A 22,062-nucleotide genomic window follows, 5' to 3' on the forward strand; every position below is an offset into this window, starting at 1 on the left:
CCGTAGAACATGGTCGCAGCGGCCTACTCATCCGACCACTTAGAGATTTGTAGTCTAATCATGCACGCAAGACAACCACAGAAGTTGTCGGTACAGCATAGTGGAGCAGATGCCGACCGGAAAACGAAGAACAAAAGTCAGAATGAATTAAACACAATCAACCACGATAGTATATCACTCGATACATAGCTAGTCATCATCTTCCGGATCGAGCACCATTTCGCGTAGCGCCTCATCCGACGCCCAGTCAACGCCGCTGCCGGCCACGATGCCGCTCGCGGCGCCTTTGACCGCGCGCCACTTGCGCTTCTCTTCGCGCACACGGAGCGCCTCCTCCCCGCCGTCCCAGTCCACAGCCTTGCGCTCCTTGAGCTGCGCCGCGAGGTCGAACAGCCTGCTCGTCAGGTTGACGTTGCGGCGGCACACGCGCAGCGTCTCCACCTGCACGTCGGTGAGGGCGTCGCGAGTCTCTTGCGCCTTCGCGGCGGACCGGGCGACCTGGACGGAAGCGTCGTCGCGCTTGACAATGTACGGGAGCAGGTCGCTGAGCAATGTCAATATTAGTTAGACGGGGTTTGGAAAAGAAGGGGGGACCCGGAGAGGAGAGGAGGGAAAAAAAAAGGACAGTACCGGTCAATGGGTGACGCGTTTGTGCTGCCGTGGACAGCTTTGAGGACCGGGTTGGCCATCATGACAAGCTCGACGGCGTCGTTTCGTAGCTTGTAGCGCGATCGGGCCTGCAGGAGGGCCTCCTGCGCGGCGGCCAGCGCTTCTGGCGAGTCGTCCGCTGGTGCTGTGATCTCATCAGCATCCTGATCGGTACTCATGGAGGCGACATGGAAAGGAGCACAGGCGTGTCGCAATGGCCCGGCATACCTTGCTGATGTGCTTTCTGGGCTTTGATGATGGCAATTTCTAGCTGCATTTGCTGCAGCCGGTCGTATAACTCGAGGACCTGCCTCTCGTCCTCCGACAAGGGCAGTGGTGGCTCGCGCGCAGCCTCGACGTCTTCCATGCGTTCATCATCGTCCATGATGAGGACATCTGCCACCCATCAAGGCCGGGGACTCTTGAGATGACGAGAATTTAGCCCGTATACATGCCTGCAAATGAGATCCGTGGCACAACCTGGATACTTAGCTCGTATCCTCCGCGAGAGTCCCGCTGGTGCAAAGCTCTTTTGCGACGCGCTGCGCTGCGACACAAAACTGCGCCACACATGAAAATAGCTTCAGCCACAAACACAAGTGGCTGAATATCCATCTATTCATTATCTAGTGGGGTTGCAGTCAGCAGTCAGCGAGTCACAAGGCGCCCGTCACGCTGTGGCAGCACTTTCGCTCACGAGCCCCCGCTATAAAATCGCCAAAAAGAGGCACGATAACACCAGAGGGAGAGCAAAGGACCCCCAAAAAGGACCGCCTCCACATGGCCGACTCACGAGGAGCTGCCTGACTCCGAGCTAGCGTCACTGCCTTGCAGCCACCAATCTATCATCTACCTACCGCACTTGTCTCTCAATCTCGTTTCGGATCGTTTTGCTGCTGTCTCTTTTTTTTTTAACCCTGCACCGTGCATTTCGCTTTCCTGATATTAGCCGGCATCCGTAACTGGCCCTGCATAGCGACCGCCCTTCCCGATCCCGTCCCCGATACCGCTTTCTCGGATTGTTTGCAGCCTTGGCCCGGCTTTCCCATGGCGGATGTCTCGAGATGGCTACACAGGTGTTGATTGCCCATACGGGCCAACGCCTGGAGGTCGAGACCTCACGCTTCTCAACGTAGGTCGCTTCTAACGCTGGAGAATGACATCTCAGACCGATGAAAGAGGGTACCTCTTGCTAACTGCCCCTTCACAGACTGGACGACTTGAAGGCCTGGGTTGCCCGCAATAGCTCCGTTTCCTTGCAGCACATGGTCGCACTGACGCCGCAAGGCCGAAGCGTCAAGTTTGCGAGTATGCATGCCGAGGTATGTAGGCCGTCCGTAGACGACCGGCAGAACGGTTACTAACCATCGGCCGATGGCCGACCCAAAACAGAAAGAGCTCTACATCTACGACATCCGAGTCAGCCAACAGGCCGCCGCATCATCCTCACCCGCACTCGGCACCGAAGCGCAGCTGCCGCGACCCTATGCGATCCCAAACGCACCCAACTCGATAGAGGACGCCGAAGATATTGAGTCGTGGCGGGAGCTCTACGAGGCGCGCCGGTCATGGGCCATCCGTCTCGCCGAGGACTGCGGGCGGCTCGACACCGCAGCCCGCGCGCGCTATGACGAAATCGACGTCATGATCAAGTGCCTCGACGCTGCGCTGGCTAATCTCGAAATCAGCGTCAAACAGATTGAGCCCAAGCACGCGGAACTCAAGAAGTGGGTAGACCCGGCACTGCTTGAGCATGACCGCCTCGCCGGCTCCTGGGAGCACTATCTCAACCTCGCGCGGAATACACCGATTTCGCCTTCCATGGTGCAATTCATGACCAACAGAGCGACGGTCAAGAATGATCCGACGCTAGAGGACCTCATAGAGCTGGAAACTGCGAGAAAAGCTGGCAAGTTGGCACCGACTGCGCGGCGCCGGTTCAGCGACAAGGCCGCGGACCTGGAAAAGTCAGCCAAGCAAATGTATCAAGGCCTGGAATCGCTTGTTGCCGATTTTGAGACGCTGACAGGTCGCTCTGCCCTCACCCACAACAACGACACGGCACAACTGCTAGAAGACATCGAGGTTGTGGTGAAGCAGATTGACGACGATTATCGCTCTGCGCTGGCGTATGGACCTTCGCAGCGGGACTTGGCTCAGGCGTCCAAAGTTGCATCCAACCATACCGAGCGGCTGGTCCCAAACCTGAAGAAGCGCGCCAAGGAGATGGACGACATGCTCTACTATGCCACATCATCGAGAAATTCCATTGCGGTCGAATCCATGAAATTCATGAAGGCCATTACCGAAATCACAGCTCAACACAGTGGCGTACGAAATCAAATTAATATCTTGAACGCTTCCGAGGATGATATGACCACATTCGACTACCTGAGACTCATCCACCAGTTACCATACATGTACGCATCCTTCGTTGTCGAGACAATTCGCCGCCGAGAGTGGACAGACAAGGTGAAACTGGACTCATCCACGCTCGCCAATGAAATGGCCCTGTTCCAGGACGAAGAAGCCAAGAGGCGGCGGAGATGGCAGAAAATGGTCGGCAGCACTTATGGTCCCGGGTTAGACACCAACGTCATGGGGCTCGAGGTCAACTTGCATGGAGATGAGGAAGCCTGGCCACCACTAACTAAAGATGACCTAGATGACTTCATCCAGCATCTCAAGGCCCAGCATACTGACGAGACACTGCTCGAAGATATCAACAGGCTTGTGCAAGAGCTGACGACTCCTACCAAACAGCAGTCGAAGCGCCTGAAGGCTTTCAAGAACGGGAGTATTCACGAGGCAGCTCTAGGAAGAAGTGGCCTCATGATCCGCGGAGACGACGATCTGCTACGCTCTCTCCAAGATGACAAGTCGAGACTCGAGAGCAAACTCAAGACCGCAGAAAGTCGCGTGCGACGTCTCGAAGATTTGCTGCACAGACAAAGCCAGGCCTCCCGGCATGGAAACTTGTTCCAACCACCGGTCACGCAACCTCAAGAGCGCCCGGGCTCCAGTGCGTCCATCAGGTCAAATCGTATCGACGATCGCAGACGGTCTTCCGATGGTGCTGATCCCCTTCTGCGGCGTATTGCGCAGCTCGAGAACGACCTGCGCGAAGAGAAACAGCGCTCAAGTATTCTCCAAAAAGACCTCGAGGCCAAGTCCACACAGCATAACGAGATTAAAAGCCAGATGGAGGAGGCAAACTCTACCAAGAAGGACCTCATGGGAAACATGGAAGCTTTTAAGCGCGAATTTATGGAAGAGCGAAAATCACTGGAAGACGAGGTCAAAGCTCTTCGGGCTCGTTTGGAGGAAACGGAGGACGACATGGAGCATTTTGGAGAGTCCCGCGAGAATGAGAAAGCTTCTTACGACGAAAAGATGCAAGCACTTGAGGACGAGCTTCAGCGACTGAAGGGCGAGCACAAAGATGAAAGCCTCAAATCGCAGGGCCAGGTTGAATTTTTGCGCAAAGAAGCGCAGCTGCAGCGTGAGAAGCTAGACGATTCAAACCGACTCGTGCAGACCACCAAAGACGAATATCATAGTGCTACTCGCAAGTTGCAGGAGGCGGAAGAGACTGCAGAAAAGCAAGTCGAGCTTCTCAAGAAACTCCATGAAGATATGGTCCCTGGTAGTGAGACACCTACCAACGCCGTTGATCTGACGGAAGCTGTTGCAAATTACGCTGCAGATTTGCTCAGCAAACTTCGCGATGCTGAAAGTGAAGCCTCGGTGATCAAGACAAACCTGGAACAGGCATCAAACAATGCCAAGGAACTCCGAGCTGAGCTTGCTGACACCAGGCTGACTCTTGCTCAAGAGGAAATGTCCGCCATGCATCTTCGCGAGAATTTGGCCGAGGAGAAAGCAAAGATTACTGCTCTGGAAGGCGAGCTTAACGAAGGTAGAGAGCAGCTTAGCACGCTGCGCGGCCAACTATCAGATGGTGAAACAGGCTCTGAGACGCTTCAGAAAAAGCTGGAAGCTACTGAACGCAAGGTATCTGAGTTGACCGAAGATCTTGCCTCTCGTCAGTCGCGTGTAGGCAGCCTTGAGGAGGAAGTTCACATGTTCAAGAACAAAATGGAGTCTCTGCAAGAAAAGCTATCGTTATCCGCAAATCATTACGAGGCTCGAGACGAGAGAACAAAGGACCTGACTCAGAGAATGTATTCTCAAAATGATCGCCTGACGCGCCTCTTGGAGCGCATTGGCTATGCTGTAGCCCGAGATGGCTCTGAAATGAGCGTAACCAAGGTTCCACGCGCGGAGAGACAAGGACAGAGCGCACCCGACTTGTCTGACCCTTCTTCATCCGTCAAGCGGTCCACAAGCCTCAGCAAGCCGATGAATAGCAGCGCTGATCTGGAGCTTCTCCATTGGATAAACAACAGCGATGCTGTGGCCGAGGAAGAGAAATACCTCTCCTTTATGAAGTCTCTCGGTTCATTCAACATGGAATTATTTGCCGACACCATCTATCACAGGATCAAAGAGGCCGAGCACAAGGCTCGTAAATGGCAGCGCGAAGCCAAGACATATCGCGACAGAGCTCATGTACACCAAAGGGATGCTGGCGACAAAATTGCTTATAGACACTTCAAAGAGGGCGACCTTGCGCTGTTCCTGCCGACACGTAACCAGCAGGCGGGAGCCTGGGCTGCTTTCAATGTTGGCTTCCCTCATTATTTCTTGCGCGAACAAGATTCGCATAAGCTTAGGCACCGGGAGTGGCTAGTAGCTCGCATCACCCGCATCCAGGAAAGAGTAGTAGACCTGTCCAAGAGCCTGAGCGGAAGCAATGTGGGTAGTGCCATGAACGATGAGGAGAATGACAATCCTTTCCAGCTCTCCGACGGACTCCGCTGGTACCTCATTGATGCTCAAGAGGACAAGCCTGGCGCGCCCTCAACACCGGGAATGGGTAAATCCACAGTCGCCGCCAATAACGTGGAGGCGACGGCGAATATCCAGACTCAAGTGGTTCGCACCAAGGGCAGGAACCGCGACAGCATCAGCAGCATCGAGGGCATCAATAAGACGCTGTCCAAGAGCCTCGAGAGCCGCCGCAGCAGCTCCAACTCGAAGAAGGTCCCCTTTTCCATTGCCGGCGGCGCGACACTTCTAAGAGGCGGCGCGGTAGCTAGTGAGACGGATTCTCTGCGCGCTGCGGCACCGGAAACGCCAGCGGGCACCAGCCCGACTCAGCCATCGCCGTTGGGTGCGACGGTCGCCAAGCAGCAAACTGGAGAAGGAGCCGCCGATGCGGGCGAGGGGCCTTCAGGAGCTAGCGATGCAGCCGAGGTACGAAATGTTGATGCGCTTCTCGGGCCATAATGTCTGTTGGTTACTGATTTCTGAGTATTTCTTGTGTGTTGTAGACTCGAAGCAGTGTGCAGCGAGAAGAATCAACCGAGAGCACCGACAAGAAGTCCATGGTGTGGGATCCGCTATGGAGTGTCGACTACAGCTACGAAAACCTTGAGAAGTAGTGGCGTTTTGTCATTTTTCGATATCCTTGGGTTTCACTGTTTCTTTCTTTTATTCTTAGGTTCCTCAGTTCATTTTGGGGGAGTTTTTCTTTCTGGTAAAACAGCGTCATCTATGGAGTTGGTTTCTTGCTTTTGGGCAGTAGCTTGGCCATGCTCAGCGTTTGGATAAGTTGTCTGGAGGAGACTGTGTGATTCTAGAAAGACTAGACTGTATCAATAATAATAAGTTGTATTTAGTCAAATCTGTGTATCCTGAGCTCTTTCGCATCTGTAGTGTGGGCTATTTCAAATATGATCTGAAGGTCAACTTGTATTGTATCAGCTGAAAACAAAAATGGTCTTGCACAGGCGTGAATTGCAACAAAGCCGTCACTTTGTCGATGCCCCCAGTCACCACCCCCCGACCTTGTCATGGCCTATCGAGTTGGGGGCATCTCATATTTTGCCGCTTTTCTGCAGACTGTCCCTGTTCGTCAACGTTGTATTCCGTATAGAAGCACCGTCTCGGCTTGGTTTGGTATCAAATCGGAGCCTGTGGGATCTACTTCTGGACCAGCCTCGTCAAGAGCTACCGTGCGAGGCGACGGCCAGGTGCTCAGGGAGCTTAGAGCCTTCTCATCTGTCTCATCACGCAGCTGAGTTTAACGTGATATGAATGACTGCTTCAGCAGCTGCGTGGCATGCGCTTCTGGGAATGATCTCGAGTGAATAGACTCGGCATAGAAGAGTTCCGAGTGGTCATGTCTACTTGTGGTGATGATCGAGCCAGCGGTGACATGCATACGGCTGTCAATCATGACCAAACGGTTCCTCCACCGCAAATAGTTTCAGAGAGCAGTGACGCATGGTAGCATCATTTGCAATCCACTCTTTGTTGATCTATCGGAAGCTTCTCATAACATCCTTTCTGAAGTAGCCGAGACTTATTCTAGCCTTACGTCTATATCTTTGTGGAATGTAGGGGCAAACCTGGTATTTACGCCCACTGCCTATAGGCTTTGAGACACATTTGAGCTGCCCAATGACAGCTGCTGCTTCTAGCCTAGGTACTGCCTGAGCATCTCTGATGATCTCTATGCTACAAGTCTCGGCGGTTTGAAGTTGCGTAAATTGATTTAATCAATTTGGTTTTGATAGGCGTTTCAATGCTGGCAACAGGCGCTGAGAAGGACACCCCGCTTTAGGCAGAGCCTCGAGCATGGCTGCCTGCCTATCAACACCACTACACTACATACCAACCAGCCTGGTCAACTTTGACTTTTGTTGCTGATGGTGTAACTCGGTATGCAAGAACTTGTCTTTGTACAAACAAATGGAAAACCGATGGAGCCCATATTGCCGTGCGCAGAGGTAACCTCGGTGGCTGCAAACCGAGTGCAGCTGCTGCCGGAGCTCATTCTACAAATTATGGACTGCGTCTTGCCACCGGGCCCGGACACCATCCTGCCACCCTCTCATATAGCTACGAGGACGCTGCTTGCACTCAGCACGGCGGGGCACATCACATACAAGCCGGCGCAGAGGCTGCTGCGTCAGCGCTGCATCTACCTGGACAGCCGGCGGCGGGCTCAGCGGTTTCTGCAGGCACTGCAGGCCGGCATCAAAGACCGGACGCTCCCCAGCGACCTGCGTCTGGCGGCCACGCACCGTGCGCCGGCCATGTTCCTGGCGCCCTTTGACCGGCGGCAGCTCGACGACGGCGCGACGGCGCGGGTGGTGTGCGCGCTCCTCTACGCGGTCGGCGGCTCGCTGCGGCGGCTCGTGGTGCGCATGCCCTTTGCGGCACTCGGCCCCGCGGCCGACCACCTCGGCGTGCGGCGGACCCTGCGGGAGGGCTTCGCGCAGCTGGCGGGCCTCGAGGAGTTTGTCGGGCTGGACGAGTACCCGGACCTGAACCTGTCGGCGAGCCGCGGCGGCGGCGCGCCGCGGCTGCGCACCGAGGACCTCTGGAACGCGTGGCCGGACCTGCGGAGGCTCGCCGTCGTGGGCGCCGACGCCGACGACGAGACGCTCTGGGGCGGGCTCGCGCGCTGCGCGCGCCTGACGGACGTGGTGCTGGCGCGGCCGCGCAGCGTCGGCGTGCTGGACATGAAGCGCGAGTATTTTGCGGCCGGCGCGGAAGCGCGGGGCAGGGGACTCGAGTTCGACGCCGGGCGGCCGATCCGCGTCATGCTGATGGACGTGACGTACGACGTGCAGGACATCCAGACGGACGGGTGGGCCGGGTGCGACCCGGGCGGCGCGATGACGGTCGAGGTCTACGAGGTGCCCACGTCGTATTACGGGGACGAGACGGAGCAGGAGACGGTGGCATCGTGGATGAGCAGAGGCGTCTGGAGCGGACACATCTGGAAGTGGCGAGGTGAAGCGGTAGGATGAGACATGCTTGCGTTGAGCCGCGGGAACGGCCTAGAGGGCTATAGGGCCCGGAACAGTATGAGCGGGTTGTAATGACGGCCTCGGGCAAAAGAAATTTGGCTCTGGGCTTCTTACCCATGTTGATATACGTTGATATAGAGATGATACCACCCGAGAAATTGTCAGCAGTCTGGCAACTGCGCTTTAAGTCAATTCCGATCGTACTAGTGTTTGGATGCCCATTGGCACAGTGCGATGGCGGGTATGATGATAGAATCGGACAACTTTGAGCTGATCCAACACGCTATACGAGATGAAACCAACCGTTTGTATTCACAGAATTGTCCAAGTTGAACAGCTATTATATAGAATGGGCAAATATATTTTGTTCCTTTTCATGAGTGAGCCTTTCGCCGTTGCACCTCTCCATCGATAAACCGGTCGACAACATTGAAATCCAAAAGGTTCATAAACGGCAACCATGTTCGACCTGCATTTCCACAGAGTTGCCTCTGGCCAGACGCACCGCAGATTTTTCATTAAATGGTTGATTCCTCTTTTCTCTCTTCCTCTCAGAAAATACTTTGGTGATTTACTTAGTGCCTTTTATATGGTGGCGGGCCGCCGGGCTCCCAGAGACAACGACAGTGATCGGCATGGTGGCTTGGCTTGTTGCACGCAACGTGGCTGCAGGCACAACCCATGTCGTATTCTAGAAACTGTGGCGGCATGTTCGGTCTGTTTCGTAACCCGATGCCCCTGATGCCGTTCACGACTGCAATATATTGATATGACACCGTCTTGGACGGCACGACGGCTCAGGGCCTCGCCTTGTCACAAGTCGCCCCCCCGCATTTTGACACAATGGCCACGCCAACCCAAGTTGGCAAGCAAGGTTACGGTAGGTACGTAGTAGCATCTGCTAGCGATGCGACCATGACAAAACGAGGGGTAGTAGCTAAAACTTATTCGGCTGCCTGGGGTCTATTGCATCGGTGGCTGGAATAAGTGCACGAGATAGGACCGACTACGTGTGGCGTGCAAGGGCACTGCCATCTTTGGTGGATGCTTGGAGAGTCGGAAAGAAATTGCAATGAAACGAAACTTTTAGGTGCATTTATTAGTCGTATTTATAAGCTGGGCTACTAATATGCGTGGTCAGGGATTGCATGATGTGCAGTTCCGAGCATGGCCGACAGCGTGTTGTCCTGAATAACCCAGCAAGTATTGTGGTGGCGGGTTTCACTTGAAAGGTGAGCAAATGAACAAAATTCTTCTTGTGAAATTGAAAATTGTTGCATGTTAAAAAACAAAAATTACAACTCCAAACTCTCAAGAAAGGGGACTATGTTGGCGTGTATCGGTGGTGGAGTTGGCCGGCCCCAAGTCCGCTCGGTCTCGAGCCAAAAAAAAAAAAAGAACGCCGCTGCCGCCGCCGCCCGCCCCCCCCCTCGGTCATCCTCTCTGTTTCCGTAAATTGTGCCTTGACGCCAATCTCTCCCTTTACCACGCAACGTAAGACTTGTCACGCGAGCTGGTCGTCTCCAGACAAGTGTCTTCTTGCATTTCAACGTTATTCGTCTCGACCTCACCCACCACGCTCCTTGCACCGACCGTACGATCCGACCAATTCCTCGAGCGCCGACTTTCGCAAGCGGGTACCTGCACGCTCAGGCGATCATCTCACGCCCGGTCGCCTCGACTGGCTGCGCCATCCCGAACTTTCCGTCTGCGACCGTCGCCTCACGCAGACACGGCGAGAACTATCGACAAAGCAGACGGCAGCATCCTCTCGCAGCCGCCGGCCAGCCTCAGTGCAATAGTGTCGGTCCTTCCTGGCGCTCCGCTTAATCCCGACCCAAACCGACTGCGTCCCATCTCTCCCCTCTCCACCCTCTCTCCTCTTGTCGTCTTGAGGTGTTTCACAGAGCGGCAGTGACATACGGCGACGAGAGCGACGACATTTTAATGCCCGATAAGTCGGCTACGGTGGTGTCGTACGCCGCCGGGGCGTCGCTCGCGGCCGCAGCCCTCATCTACGTCTTCGGGCCCACGTTTGCCATCGACCACGAAGCCACCAGCTCCAAGAAGAAGACCATTGTTGGCTTGCGCAACCAAGCCAATGACTGCTTCATCAACTCGGTCCTTCAAGCCCTCGCCGGCCTAGGCGAGCTGCGCATCTACCTGATCCGCGAGACGCACCGTCGCCGCATAGAGGATCCTGCCGTCTATGCCAACCTGGTCCAGCCAGGCTCATCGGAAGAGGATGGAAGCGGCAGCGGCGGCGAGATGCCGCTCTGGAAGCTTCAAGGCTTGCAGGATGGCCTCGTAACGCATGGGCTCAAGGAGATGATCGACCATCTCAACGAACGACCTATTGCGAAAAAGGCCATCTCTCCGTTCCCCTTTGTGCGCGTCCTCGAGGTTGCCTTCAAACAGCGCATCAGCAGACAGCAACAAGATGCCCAAGAATTCCTGCAGATCGTGGCTGAGCGTTTAAAAGACGAATATCATGCTGGCCAGAGAGCGCGTTTGCACGCACGATCGGCCGTCAACGGTAGTGGCAGCAGTTCTGCCGCGAATTCAAACACGGAGCAAAGCGACAACGAAAAGGACGAGAAGCAGACCACAACGAACGATGCAGCCAACAGCATTGCACCATCTGACGCAAACGGAATCAGTAGCAACGGCATCAGTTCACAGTCGAATTCAGACACGGATAGCTTGCTACCCAATACAGCCTTGCCACACTCGACACGACCTCTGCCCATAGAACTGGAAGATGGCTTCCCAATGGAGGGCAAGTACGAATCGCACCTCGAGTGCCAAACATGTGGCTACAAGACGAAGCCGCGCGAGGAAACCTTTTGTACGATAACACTGGCTGTCCCTCAGGTCATGTCCACGTCTCTCAGCTCCTGCTTCGACGGCATCTTCAAAACGGAATACATTGACGACTTCAAGTGTGAAATGTGCCGACTGGTACAGACTGTAGCCAACCTCGAACATGAAGTTTCGCGCTCGACGTCGGAATCCTTCAAAGCCAACGCTCTGGACAGCATCGCCAAGCTCAACGAGGCCATCCGTACAGACCCGGAACGACCCCCAGAAGGCGTCGACCTCGGCGACATTCGCTACGCACCCAAACGCCGCATCGCCAAGACGACGCGCCTGACCATATTCCCCAAGATCCTCGCCATTCACTTGTCACGTTCCATTTACGGCGTCGGGCAGATGACGCAGAAGAACTCGGCCAAGGTCTCCTTTCCTGAGCAGCTTCCTCTTGGTGGCCTGGCTGACCAGCGCCGGTATAAGCTTCTTGGCATGGTCACGCACCGCGGCGGCCATAACAGCGGCCACTACGAAGCATTTAGGCGGCAAAACGTCCCTCCGCACTTTCCTAACCAAAACACATTCATGCAATCCGAAGTCTATAGTAAGACGCCCACGCCACTCTCTACGCCCGTCATCCACGCCAATAACGCGGACAGTCCCGCCATCTCGACGCCGGATCTCCTTTCTCCAACCTCCACCGCGGCCTCCTCAACACCCTCTCTAGACTCCGTACCCGTACAGCCTCCCCGCAGCGTGCCCTCGTCCGCCGTGCCGGACAGGGGCAGCCCCAGCCTCAACGGTCGCGATCGCGACACCGACACCAGCAGCCTGCGGTCCGTCGCCGCGTCCACAAAGTCGGCACTGTCGCGAATCGCCTCGGTCAAGCTTGACGGCGGTAGCAAGACCGGGTCGCCAAGTCTGCGGCCGAATTCTCAACAGCAGGCCCAAGCTGCGCACTCGCTCACCGGAAGCATCAAGCGCGCAAAGCCCAAGAGGGCCAAACAACATCTCGATCGCTGGTGGCGGGTGAGTGACGAGAAGGTCCGCGAGGCTAAGACCGGCGAGGTACTCAGCATGCAGAAGGAGGTATATCTTTTGTTTTACGAACTGGAAAAGTAAATGGCTGAGGCCGTTTTGTCGAGATTGGGAAGTTGGTATCGGTTGTAGACTATGGTGTATAAGAAAGGGAGCCTAGCACTCTAGGACGTACATAGATAGCCATCATAATTGAAAATGGCAATTAATCTGTTCTTGTCAGGTTAGTCGAGTCATTTTGATGAATAGCATCCTAAAAATAGGCACAGCTGCAAGTATCTTGCTCTGTGTAATTGCAACACGACGCGTCCGCGCTGTAAGTTGGTTGAGCTGATGAGTCAGCCAAGCTTAAACTCCTAATCTTTGCTGCTGGCCGTCGATGCCATTTTCTCCCGTCAACCTTCTGGCGACGGAAAACCGAGCAATTGACGTGTGGCCCAATTCCCTAAACTTGCCACGACCTACAAGGCTAGGTTCTCAAACTGGCCAAGGAGTCGCTGGTTTCCGAGGCGAGACATTGTCCACACGCGAGCCTCGTCTGGGCGGCCCCTGGCGAGAGCGGCACCATGCCCACGAAGATTCAGTATAGGACAAGGTATACGAAAAGGACAAGAGTCAGCTTATAAATTCCTATTTTGGAATTCGTCGAATCTCGCTTACCACTCGTCACAACTCTGGAATCTCAATCAATTTAGTCGAGTGGCAATTACGCACATTCTTTGCACCCCTGCAGGACGGCAGGGCGGTCCACTACCCAACATGCTCAACATACCAAGGCGCCTTCGCAAGCGCCTGCTTCACATGGCAATCCTGGGTCTCGTCTGTTTGAGTGTGTCATATATCATACTTCCACCGGACTCGTCAGTTCGCCTAGCGCTACGCTTCAACGCGGCCCGGGCGTCGGCCGCCGTGCGCGGGGCAACGGAGGACAGGGACGCCTGGCTGCGGCAGCCCGCGCGCTATGAGCTCGATTTGCGCCAGGACGTCGGATACCTGATCAAGACCGGATACGGAACCAGGCATCGCGTACCCCTGCAGCTGGCAGCGCTGCAGGGAAGCTACGGCGACGGCCTGCTGGGCAAGGAGGGCAAGGACTACATTGTGGTGGGAGACTGGACGACGGTGGATGAAAAGGACGCCAAGGCAATCGGTGTGCCGGTGCATGACGTGCTCAAGACTGTACGGGAATATGGTGACGGGGACTGGAGGGCCCATCACAGGTTCAAAAAGTACCAGACGCTGCAAAGTGCGATTCTGGCGGGCGATGAGGAGACTGCGCTGGGTATTGGGCGCAGTGTCGGCTGGGAGCTGGACGCACTCAAGGTACGGTAACGAAGCTGATTGTTACTATGCGAAACTCGACTGACGAGATGTAGTTTGCGCCGGGGATGGAGCTCATGTACAAAACGATGCCTGATAAAAAATGGTATCTCATTTTGGACGACGATACCTTTGTTGTCAAATCGACGCTAAATCTTTTGCTAACGCACCTCAACCCGGAGAACGCGCATTACATTGGCAACGCGGTGGGTGACTTCCGCGGCCGGTTTGCGCACGGCGGATCGGCCATCGTTCTCTCGGGCGAAGCCATGCGGAGGCTGTTCCGTCGTCGGGACGTGGTCCGGCAGGCCTACGTGGAATCGCTGGATGAGAAATGGGGGGACAAGCTGGTGGCGACGACGTTCCTCAAGCTCGGCATCTACCTAGAGGAGCGGTACTCACACCACTTCAACGGCGAGTCGCCGGAGGAGACACGCATCACAAGTGACAAGTACTGCTCGCCGATTGTGTCGTTTCACTCACTGCGGACGGCAGCGGCGACGACGCGAGTAAGCAAGTTGGTTGGCCTGTCTACGCAGCCTGTGCGCTGGGGGGAACTGATGGACATCTTCCGGCCGGCCGCGACGGGAGGTCTGGACCACGTGGGCCCGGCAGACAAGCAGGTCAAGGCGTGGGGCATGGTCAAGAAGGCGAGCGACTGCCAACACAAGTGCGAGACCGAGAATAGCAAGTGGTGCCTGGCGTGGACGTACGACGCTGGCAAGGAGGTGTGCCAGGCGAGTCCGTGGATGGTACCGGGAGCGGGCGGCTCCGAGGGCAAGGTGTCAGGATACAGCAAGGCGGCCGTGAAACAGTTGCAAGCTGGATGCCGCTGAGATGTGACATTTTTGAGCAGCAAAGGTGAGCAAGGCATCTGAGGCGGATGAGCCGTCTGCGCGCTCGGCAGTGAGCGGGCAGGGAATGCCAGGACAACGCAGAGGGTGGACCGCGAAGGGTGAGCTTGGATGCGAGGTGAAGTGCAAAGTCTAGGATTTCGGTCGAGGGCATGGTGAGAAGATGTGTACATGTATGTATGTGTGTGGCCAGGTTGTGCAGGTGAAGAAGTTTGGTAAGCTGTCCAGGAATACGAGAAAGTGAGCACAAGTTTGCGCAGGGCACCAGAAGGGGGTGGAAGAGACGGCAAGGATAGGTCGAATAGAGATGAGCATGAATGTCAAGGATGAGAAATCAAGATGAAGATGAAGAGTGAGGACGAGAAACACGGACGGAAAATGCGACAGGGCAAAATGAAGATGAAATACCAATGAGATGAAATAGGATAGAGAAGACCGAAATGAAGTAGGATAAAAGCAGGGAAATTCAATTAGCAACTATGATTGATAAAACGAGAATAGTCTTTTCTATTACATTGGATGGTTGTCAGGGGTACCGAGTAGAAATGGCACATGGGTTGGTGATGGAGCATCCGTCAACTTGCGGGTGAGTGGCGTCTGAAGGCTGCAGCGCTTTGAGACGCCATTCGGAAGCGACCCTGAAAGTGGGAATCGAAGCGACAGGACGGGAGCCATGTGGACCAAAGAGAGGCTGATCTCTTCAAGGTGCCTGGCTGCCTGGGTGGAAGGTAGGGTAGCCGGCAAGCAATATAGTATGAATGGAATACTGTCTTTTATCCTGTGCATATGAGGGCTGAGAGGATGGGCTAGGATAGGAATACATGGGCCTGGAATGAATGAATGAATGGGTAACTTTTGCGGGATGATGTTCGTCATTGGCAAGGAATGAAGGAGGGAGAGAAAGGGAGAGAGGGAGAGAGGGAGAGAGAGAGAGGGGGGGGGGGGGGGGGAGAGAGAGAGAGAGAGAGAGAGAGAGAGAGAGAGAGACGCAGCGAGGGCGGTGGTAGAGGCTGAAATGTGAGCGACATTGAGCACTTGGATATCCGTCTATATAACAGTACATGCCCCTTTTGTACATAGTAGTAACCGGTTCATGCCAGGTACTCGGTACAATGATAGGAATTGTGCAATATAATTTACCGAAATGCTCGCAGTACCCGTCCGGGCTCCCTGCATCAGGATGAGCATGTGCCGCATCCCAGGCAACGGTTGCGCGTCGATAGCGGAAAGGAAGCGCCAAGGTTCGGCTCAGAGCGGCCGTTGCCAAGGCGCGAGGTCAGCTTCGCTGATGGGCACAGGAGAGGACCCGTACGTACATTGAACTGTTTGTTATCTGTACGGAGCACATGCTGATAGTCTTTTGGGTGCTGTCTGATGAGCCGGTCCGGTAGCAGTATATAAGCAACTGGTGGGTGGATTTGCTGGTAGCGTCGAGGCCGCGGGATGGTTATTGATTTGAAGCGAGCTTGCTTACCGTTGCCGCAGACTTTATTCGATTTTGGTTCCCTCCCTGCACCTGGAGACGGTGATGCAACCCGGGTAGCACGCCTTTACGGATACAGTCGAGCTGCACTCGCCCTCCCTGTCGGAAAAGGGCTCCGAAGGAGGCACGTAGCAGATGATTGGCCGGGGACGTGCATGCGCCGCACATGCGGATTTGCCTGGAGGACGGGAGGCCGGAACAGCTGGACGGCTGGACACAAGGAGACCCGGAGGCCTGGATGTCTCTCGAGTCTCTCTCTCTCATGACTGGCCGCGGAACCGCTGATGCTGTTACCTGACCGTCGGTAAGTACTACTCATCGGTACTGGCCATCGGTACTCCGTACTGCCGATCGGTACGCGGGCGCTGATACTTGCCGGAACTATTCGTACCGATGAGAGGTTGATTACTGCTCGGTCCAGCGAACCCATTCCCCCAATTCTCCAAACCATCATGGACCCCGCTGGCCTGCGCGTCTTCTCCCTTGGGTCAATCTGGTTCTGTACATGACTAACGGCCCAACAGGCCTGCACACATGTGCCGGAAGCGGCGAGATCCCATTCGACGGTAGCTACTGATAGATGAGAAGTCAAGATGGGCAGCCAAGACAGCTATCCGGGGTTCCTTATTACTGGTAATATATCAGCACATGGAGGGGTAGGTAGGTAGGTAGGTAGGTAGGATACCTGGTTACTTATAAGTACTGTTTACTCTGGCGTTGTGGTGGTGGTGGTGGTGGTGCTTTGTTCGTTTGCGACTATCCTCAACTTGACCGAGGGCAAAAAAAAAAAAAACAGAAAGAAAAAAAGAAAAGAAAGGGCAGTAGAAAATGAAAGAAAGCAAGGGAGACTCTGCTGACAAGCGCGCAGCAAGACCGTATCATAAGCCATTGGTTGGGCTGTGAATAAGCACGTAATGACGGTCAGCTATTCGTACATTTCCCTTGTTCAATACCTTACGATACTGCCCTATAAAAGTACTTGTCTACTTACCTAGGTAGGTAGGTAGGTAGGCAGGTAAGTAAGCAATAAGTAGTAGGTAGGTAAGTAGCAAGCGCCTCTTTACCTGGATATTTACCTATTAAGCAGCATCAGTACGAATACAATAAGTACTAATGGTGACGTACCTGTCGCCTTGTTATTGAGTAAGTAGTAAGTACCTAGGTAGCTAGCTAGCTACTCTTGACAGGCCCGAGAATACAAACTGACTTTATTAGACCAAGCCAAAAAAGAAAAAAAGTAAAGGAAAGGAAAAAAAAAAAAAAAAAAAGAGAGAAAAGGGCTACCTCTTGCCAAGTCCGGAACTTGTTGTGGCGGCGCCGCAGCTTTGTACCTCTACTGCTTTCTCCAGGTGCTCTTTGTTTCTTTCTTTTTTTTTTAATTCTTTATTTTCTTCCTTTCCCCCTTCTCTTTGCTTTGACATCGCCATCGCAACTATCCCACACCGAAACCAACGCCGGCATTAGCCATCTCGCCAAAACCCCCCCCTTGCACCGGCCCATCGGCCCAAGGGCCCCCGATCGTGCCTTTTCCGTATTTTTATTTCTAGACGTTCTTTCTTTCTTTCCTTCGCTTTTGTTTTCCCATTTCAATTTGTCATTTGCGCTGTCGTCCAACGTTCCCTTCCCCGAGTCTCTCTCCTCTCTCTCCCCTCTCGACTTTTTTTTGGGTGGTGTTGCTCTAGTGTTTCTAGAGACAGGCCCTCTTGCTTTTTCGCCCATGTCGAAACTTGGCTCCATAACAGGCTTCTCATTTTAATCCAGCCAAAAAAAAAAAAAAACACACGCATCCCAGACCCTGGCCAGGAATGGCGCCCGACAATCCAGCGAGTGACGGCGATGCTGGTACCGTGACCACCTCCACTGCTCCGGCATCGTCGACTCTTGCTGCCGCCGGTCCTCCTCCTCCTGCTCCCTCTCCTTCTCCTGCTACTGCTGCAGAGCCTCACACGTCCGCCCCTCAGGCCTCCCGACCGCCCCCGACCAGCTCTGGCCTCGAGCCGGCTGTCTCTGCCTCTTCGACATCGACTGATGCAGCTCTCCCTGCTCCTACCGCCGTTATCGCTACCAACACCCCTACTGCTACTGCCGCCGCAATCACGAGCCCGACCGCGATACCTGATACGCCTGCTCTGACCGCTGAAGCTACTCCTCCCAGTCACCTCAACGGTACAGGAGCGGCGCATACTTCTTCGGCCTCTGCCGACACCGACATGTCCAATCATCTCACGCTCCTCGGCCGCCAAGCTGCTGTTCCCGCTGCCTCGCACCCGTCTCCCTCCTCACGTCCCTCCGGCTACCCTGCCGATTCACAACCCCAGCTGCCCCCAGCTCCCTCCACGGCCGCTGCAGCTCCTCCGCCCTCGGCGAACCCTACGACTCAATTTGCCTCCTACTCGACCATTGCAACCTCGCAGACCCCCGATGTTCAGCGGCCCGTCCACAGCAATGGGCCCAACGCCGTCACGCTGCCTAGCATGCGCACCATCGACGCCCTGACTCAGCAGCAGCCGCAGTCGGCCTCCCATCCGCACGCCATCGGCGGACCTCTACAGCCCGCATCTCCTTCCGGCCAGTCGTACTACGCCCAGGCTACTGTCGGTGCTACGCCAGGATATGGGTTACACTCCGAGCTTTCTCGCTACCCTCTGCCCCACGATCCTCGCCTGCCAGGGACAAGAGGCTCTAAAAAGGTTGGTTCATTGCTTGCTTCACACCCTCCGTTGGCCAGATGTGACGCTTGACGGCACGTTGGCCGTCTGCCGTTCCTGGCTCGCCCTCTGGTCCCCTCCTGCTCCCTTGACCAACGAGCTGACCATGCGCCCATTCTAGGAAATCAAGCGTCGAACCAAGACGGGCTGCCTGACTTGCAGAAAACGAAGAATCAAGGCAAGTTGGCAATACCCACGATAACTCTCCATTCACATCGATTCAATGACATGTGCCCTACGTCGTCATCGTCCGATAGTCTTTACTTTGCCCGTGCCGCATCCTTTTTCTGAATGCGTCGACCTGGCACTCCGAGTGGAGTCTTGAGGCCCTGGTCCGTCCAAGGATTTGATCGACCCGAGACGCAGTCCCTCAAACCTGACAAGCCGCACCGTGACACAACTATGCGTGATTGTCTGCAATCTCACGCTAGTAACGGTAACGGCTCTATTTTGGTCATGATATAACCTTTGTTTGGCCAGCGACGCTGGCGCTGTTGCCGCGTCTGTCAAGCCATGTCGTCCAATGTGTTAGCCTACTGGGGCTGTCATCAGTCAGCAGATGGGGCGCCACCAACAGCTGGAGCTCCCCACCAAAAGAAACCTGCAGCCCATTGCACTGGACAATGCGCGATGCATAACAGCAATCCTGAACATCTTCCCCTCATTAGCCTCATTTCCTTCTTCTTTTACATTGCTCCAACGACTCATACTGACTTGCGCCGCCTCTCGCTGGCATTTTTTCATTCTAGTGCGACGAGGCTCACCCCACGTGCAACAACTGCAAAAAGTCGAAACGCGACTGTCTCGGCTACGACCCCATCTTCCGCCAGCAGCCAGCAGCTCAGCCGGGTTCCATTCAGCCGGCACCCTCACCTACTGCATCGCTCCCTTCATCAAATTCTCCTGGCTCAGCCGCCGGCAACGGCCGCCCGCTCAACTCGTACGCTTCCCAGCCGTCAATCCTTCCGACGTCTTACGCATCCTCTACCTCCCCAGCTGCCACTGCCAGCCCGACTCCCAACACAGTCTATCAATCGACCCCAGTCACCACCACCCACCCGGCAACATCTGCGGCGGCCGACTCTCGATACGACTATCCCTCCGGCGCTAATCCCACTTCAAGGCCATACCAGCCTGCTTCTGCCTTTGACCCAGCTCGACACGTTGACCACACCGCAAACTCTCGACCTGATCATAGGCTACCAGAACCAGGTGAGCACAATCGCTCCTCTCTTGTGGTAACCTCGACCGAGTATCAAAAACTCACACCTGTTTCAGCCTCCAAGATGAGAATCCACCAGATCATCGACTCTCTGGGCCCTACACCCACCCCGCCTCAAGTTCCCGCCAGTGAGGAGACTTTCAGCGAAATCACCAAGGTCTATCACGAAATGTATGCAACTGCGCTCGCCGCTTTTTTCGAGACTACCTGGTACTATTTTGCCGAGAATGGCATCATGTCCTTTCCCAAGCACCCTCCGTTGCTAGAGCAGATGGCGTCTTTTCTCAAGGTTCTCGAAGCTGTCAAAGCCAATGATCATACGCAAATGGCGTATTCGGGCATCCTGGAAACACGAATCGTCTGGGAGCTTGCATGCACTGCCTTCCAAACCCCAGAGCGTGGCAACGCGTCCATCCGTGTTAATCTGCCCCCGGAAGGTGACAGCGCCGAAGCCCGGAGCCGGTTGCTGGTGGTGGATACGTTGCTGTGCGGCGAGTATCTCCCAAACAATCCACTATCACCTCCGGTAGCCGATTCGGACGTTCAGAAGACGCGTCAATTTGACTTTTGGTACAACCTGGCCGATTTCATCCGGCACCGTGACAACCCTGAATCGCCTCAAGCCCAGCAAGCCCGCGAAGAGGTTCTGGGCAGGATGCGTCGTTTGCTCGATGCACGCGAGAACCGCGACGTGCTCTACTCTATTGCCGTGGTCCGCCACCTCTCCCCGAACTTTGGACCAAACTACGGGACCTCTGTACCGCAGCATCTCGACGAGACGGACCCGAAGAATCGGCTAGCGGTCGCGTCCAAGTTCATCATGGATGAAGCGCAGGTGACAGGCGGCACCACAAACGTTGTTCGGCGGATTAGTGACATTGCATGCCGAGCGTTTGTGAATCCCGGGGTCAACATTGCGAGAAGATCGTGATTTGCGCGATCCATGTTATACACACCTACTGCGAGAGTCTACGGACGCCCGCAAGACTTGTACTTTTGCCTTGAAGAAGCATTCAGCATTCCGGCGTTTTTATATTTTTTTTATTATATCCCCTCCTCACCATTGACCTCGCACGGATGGTGCAGGATTTGTTTGCTCTGAGAAGAAAGAAACAAAAGGGCAAACGTAATTGTTGGAAAGATTGTGTAAGGAGTTTCATCAGATTCTGTCCTGAATAAGGGCCCATTCCCTTTTTTCTGTTTTTTTCTTCACACTTGTTGTTAAATTATACTACCTCTTTGTCATCGGCGCTCAGGGTTGGAGAAGGAGACAAATCATAGAGAAGGGGAAGTGCATGGGAACTTGCCTAGTGCCATCTTTTAAAAGTCGCTGGATTTTCGTTTTCGTTTTGTTATCAAAGCAAGTAGCTGGCGTTTACAGGTCTACAATAGAAAGCAAGAGAGCAACAAATTGCTAGAGGATGACTACTTTCACAGACTATATAGAGAATATTAATTGTCATCAAGGGCCTTTTGGATCATGTCTGGCCAAGACTCGACACATGTAAACCGTAACTTGTTGGCGCTGTGCATGAGATCCTCAGAATGCGCAGCACGGCAAGGGTAACGAGTGAAAAAGATTTGTGCGGATTTTCGAAGCATATAAAAAAAAGTCACTGAGGAATCGGAATATCGCGTACGTTGACTCACAGTCGGTTCAGCGTAGCTATGGGTCAACACCACGATGATGAGGTAGAAGCTTAAGACTGCCGAGAGAAGATAGACTTGAGAACTAACCCCCCACCGTCTTACCCAAGGGCTCAAAGGCATGTATATAAAGCGGCAAGACAGGGTAATGATCATGGAGCAGCAGTCAGGGAGAGACGGAGGGGCTGATCAATGCCTGCGAGACAGCTGGCCATCAAGGCCGGTCAAGGTGCGATGACGAGGACGAAGGAAAGAAGCAGAGAGAGAAAGAGAGAGAGATATATATATATATGATATGGCCCGACCATTTATAAAGAATCGCAGTGATGGAGTAATCGGCAGAGTTTTGTTTGCGTGGTCGGACGCGCGAATCCTTCCACGTGCCTGACTTGAAAGAGCCGTCTTGATAAAACAGCTCAGGGCCATCGTACGATAGGTTCGTGGA

At 54.6% G+C, this 22,062-nt stretch overlaps 6 protein-coding genes across 6 annotated transcripts; 5 read left to right on the forward strand and 1 right to left on the reverse strand.

Annotated features, from left to right (window-relative positions):
- Positions 1–189: 189 nt before the first annotated feature.
- Positions 190–1,033, reverse strand: V2A60_005186 (centromere protein H (CENP-H)-domain-containing protein; the record flags this gene model as incomplete). Its single annotated transcript, XM_083256499.1, has 3 exons — positions 190–544; positions 631–793; positions 877–1,033. 3 exons carry the CDS (start codon positions 1,031–1,033, stop codon positions 190–192), a joined length of 675 nt encoding a protein of 224 aa, XP_083112625.1.
- Positions 1,034–1,712: 679 nt separating this feature from the next.
- V2A60_005187 (uncharacterized protein) lies at positions 1,713–6,155 on the forward strand (the record flags this gene model as incomplete). The annotated part of the gene is made up of 4 exons (XM_083256500.1): positions 1,713–1,780; positions 1,859–1,970; positions 2,041–5,967; positions 6,045–6,155. 4 exons carry the CDS (start codon positions 1,713–1,715, stop codon positions 6,153–6,155), a joined length of 4,218 nt encoding a protein of 1,405 aa, XP_083112626.1.
- A 1,323-nt stretch (positions 6,156–7,478) lies between these two features.
- V2A60_005188 (uncharacterized protein) lies at positions 7,479–8,534 on the forward strand (the record flags this gene model as incomplete). The annotated part of the gene is made up of 1 exon (XM_083256501.1): positions 7,479–8,534. The coding sequence occupies one exon, from the start codon at positions 7,479–7,481 to the stop codon at positions 8,532–8,534; it is 1,056 nt and encodes a 351-aa protein (XP_083112627.1).
- A 1,947-nt stretch (positions 8,535–10,481) lies between these two features.
- Positions 10,482–12,467, forward strand: V2A60_005189 (putative ubiquitin-specific protease UBP16; the record flags this gene model as incomplete). The annotated part of the gene is made up of 1 exon (XM_083256502.1): positions 10,482–12,467. One exon carries the CDS (start codon positions 10,482–10,484, stop codon positions 12,465–12,467), a length of 1,986 nt encoding a protein of 661 aa, XP_083112628.1.
- A 675-nt stretch (positions 12,468–13,142) lies between these two features.
- Positions 13,143–14,539, forward strand: V2A60_005190 (uncharacterized protein; the record flags this gene model as incomplete). The annotated part of the gene is made up of 2 exons (XM_083256503.1): positions 13,143–13,706; positions 13,760–14,539. 2 exons carry the CDS (start codon positions 13,143–13,145, stop codon positions 14,537–14,539), a joined length of 1,344 nt encoding a protein of 447 aa, XP_083112629.1.
- A 3,306-nt stretch (positions 14,540–17,845) lies between these two features.
- Positions 17,846–20,901, forward strand: V2A60_005191 (Zn(II)2Cys6 transcription factor domain-containing protein; the record flags this gene model as incomplete). The annotated part of the gene is made up of 2 exons (XM_083256504.1): positions 17,846–18,730; positions 19,498–20,901. 2 exons carry the CDS (start codon positions 17,846–17,848, stop codon positions 20,899–20,901), a joined length of 2,289 nt encoding a protein of 762 aa, XP_083112630.1.
- Between the last annotated feature and the right edge of the window lie 1,161 nt (positions 20,902–22,062).

This window comes from Cordyceps javanica, chromosome 3, assembly GCF_051103115.1.
Source record: "Cordyceps javanica chromosome 3, complete sequence".
NCBI classification, from domain to species: Eukaryota; Fungi; Ascomycota; class Sordariomycetes; order Hypocreales; family Cordycipitaceae; genus Cordyceps; species Cordyceps javanica.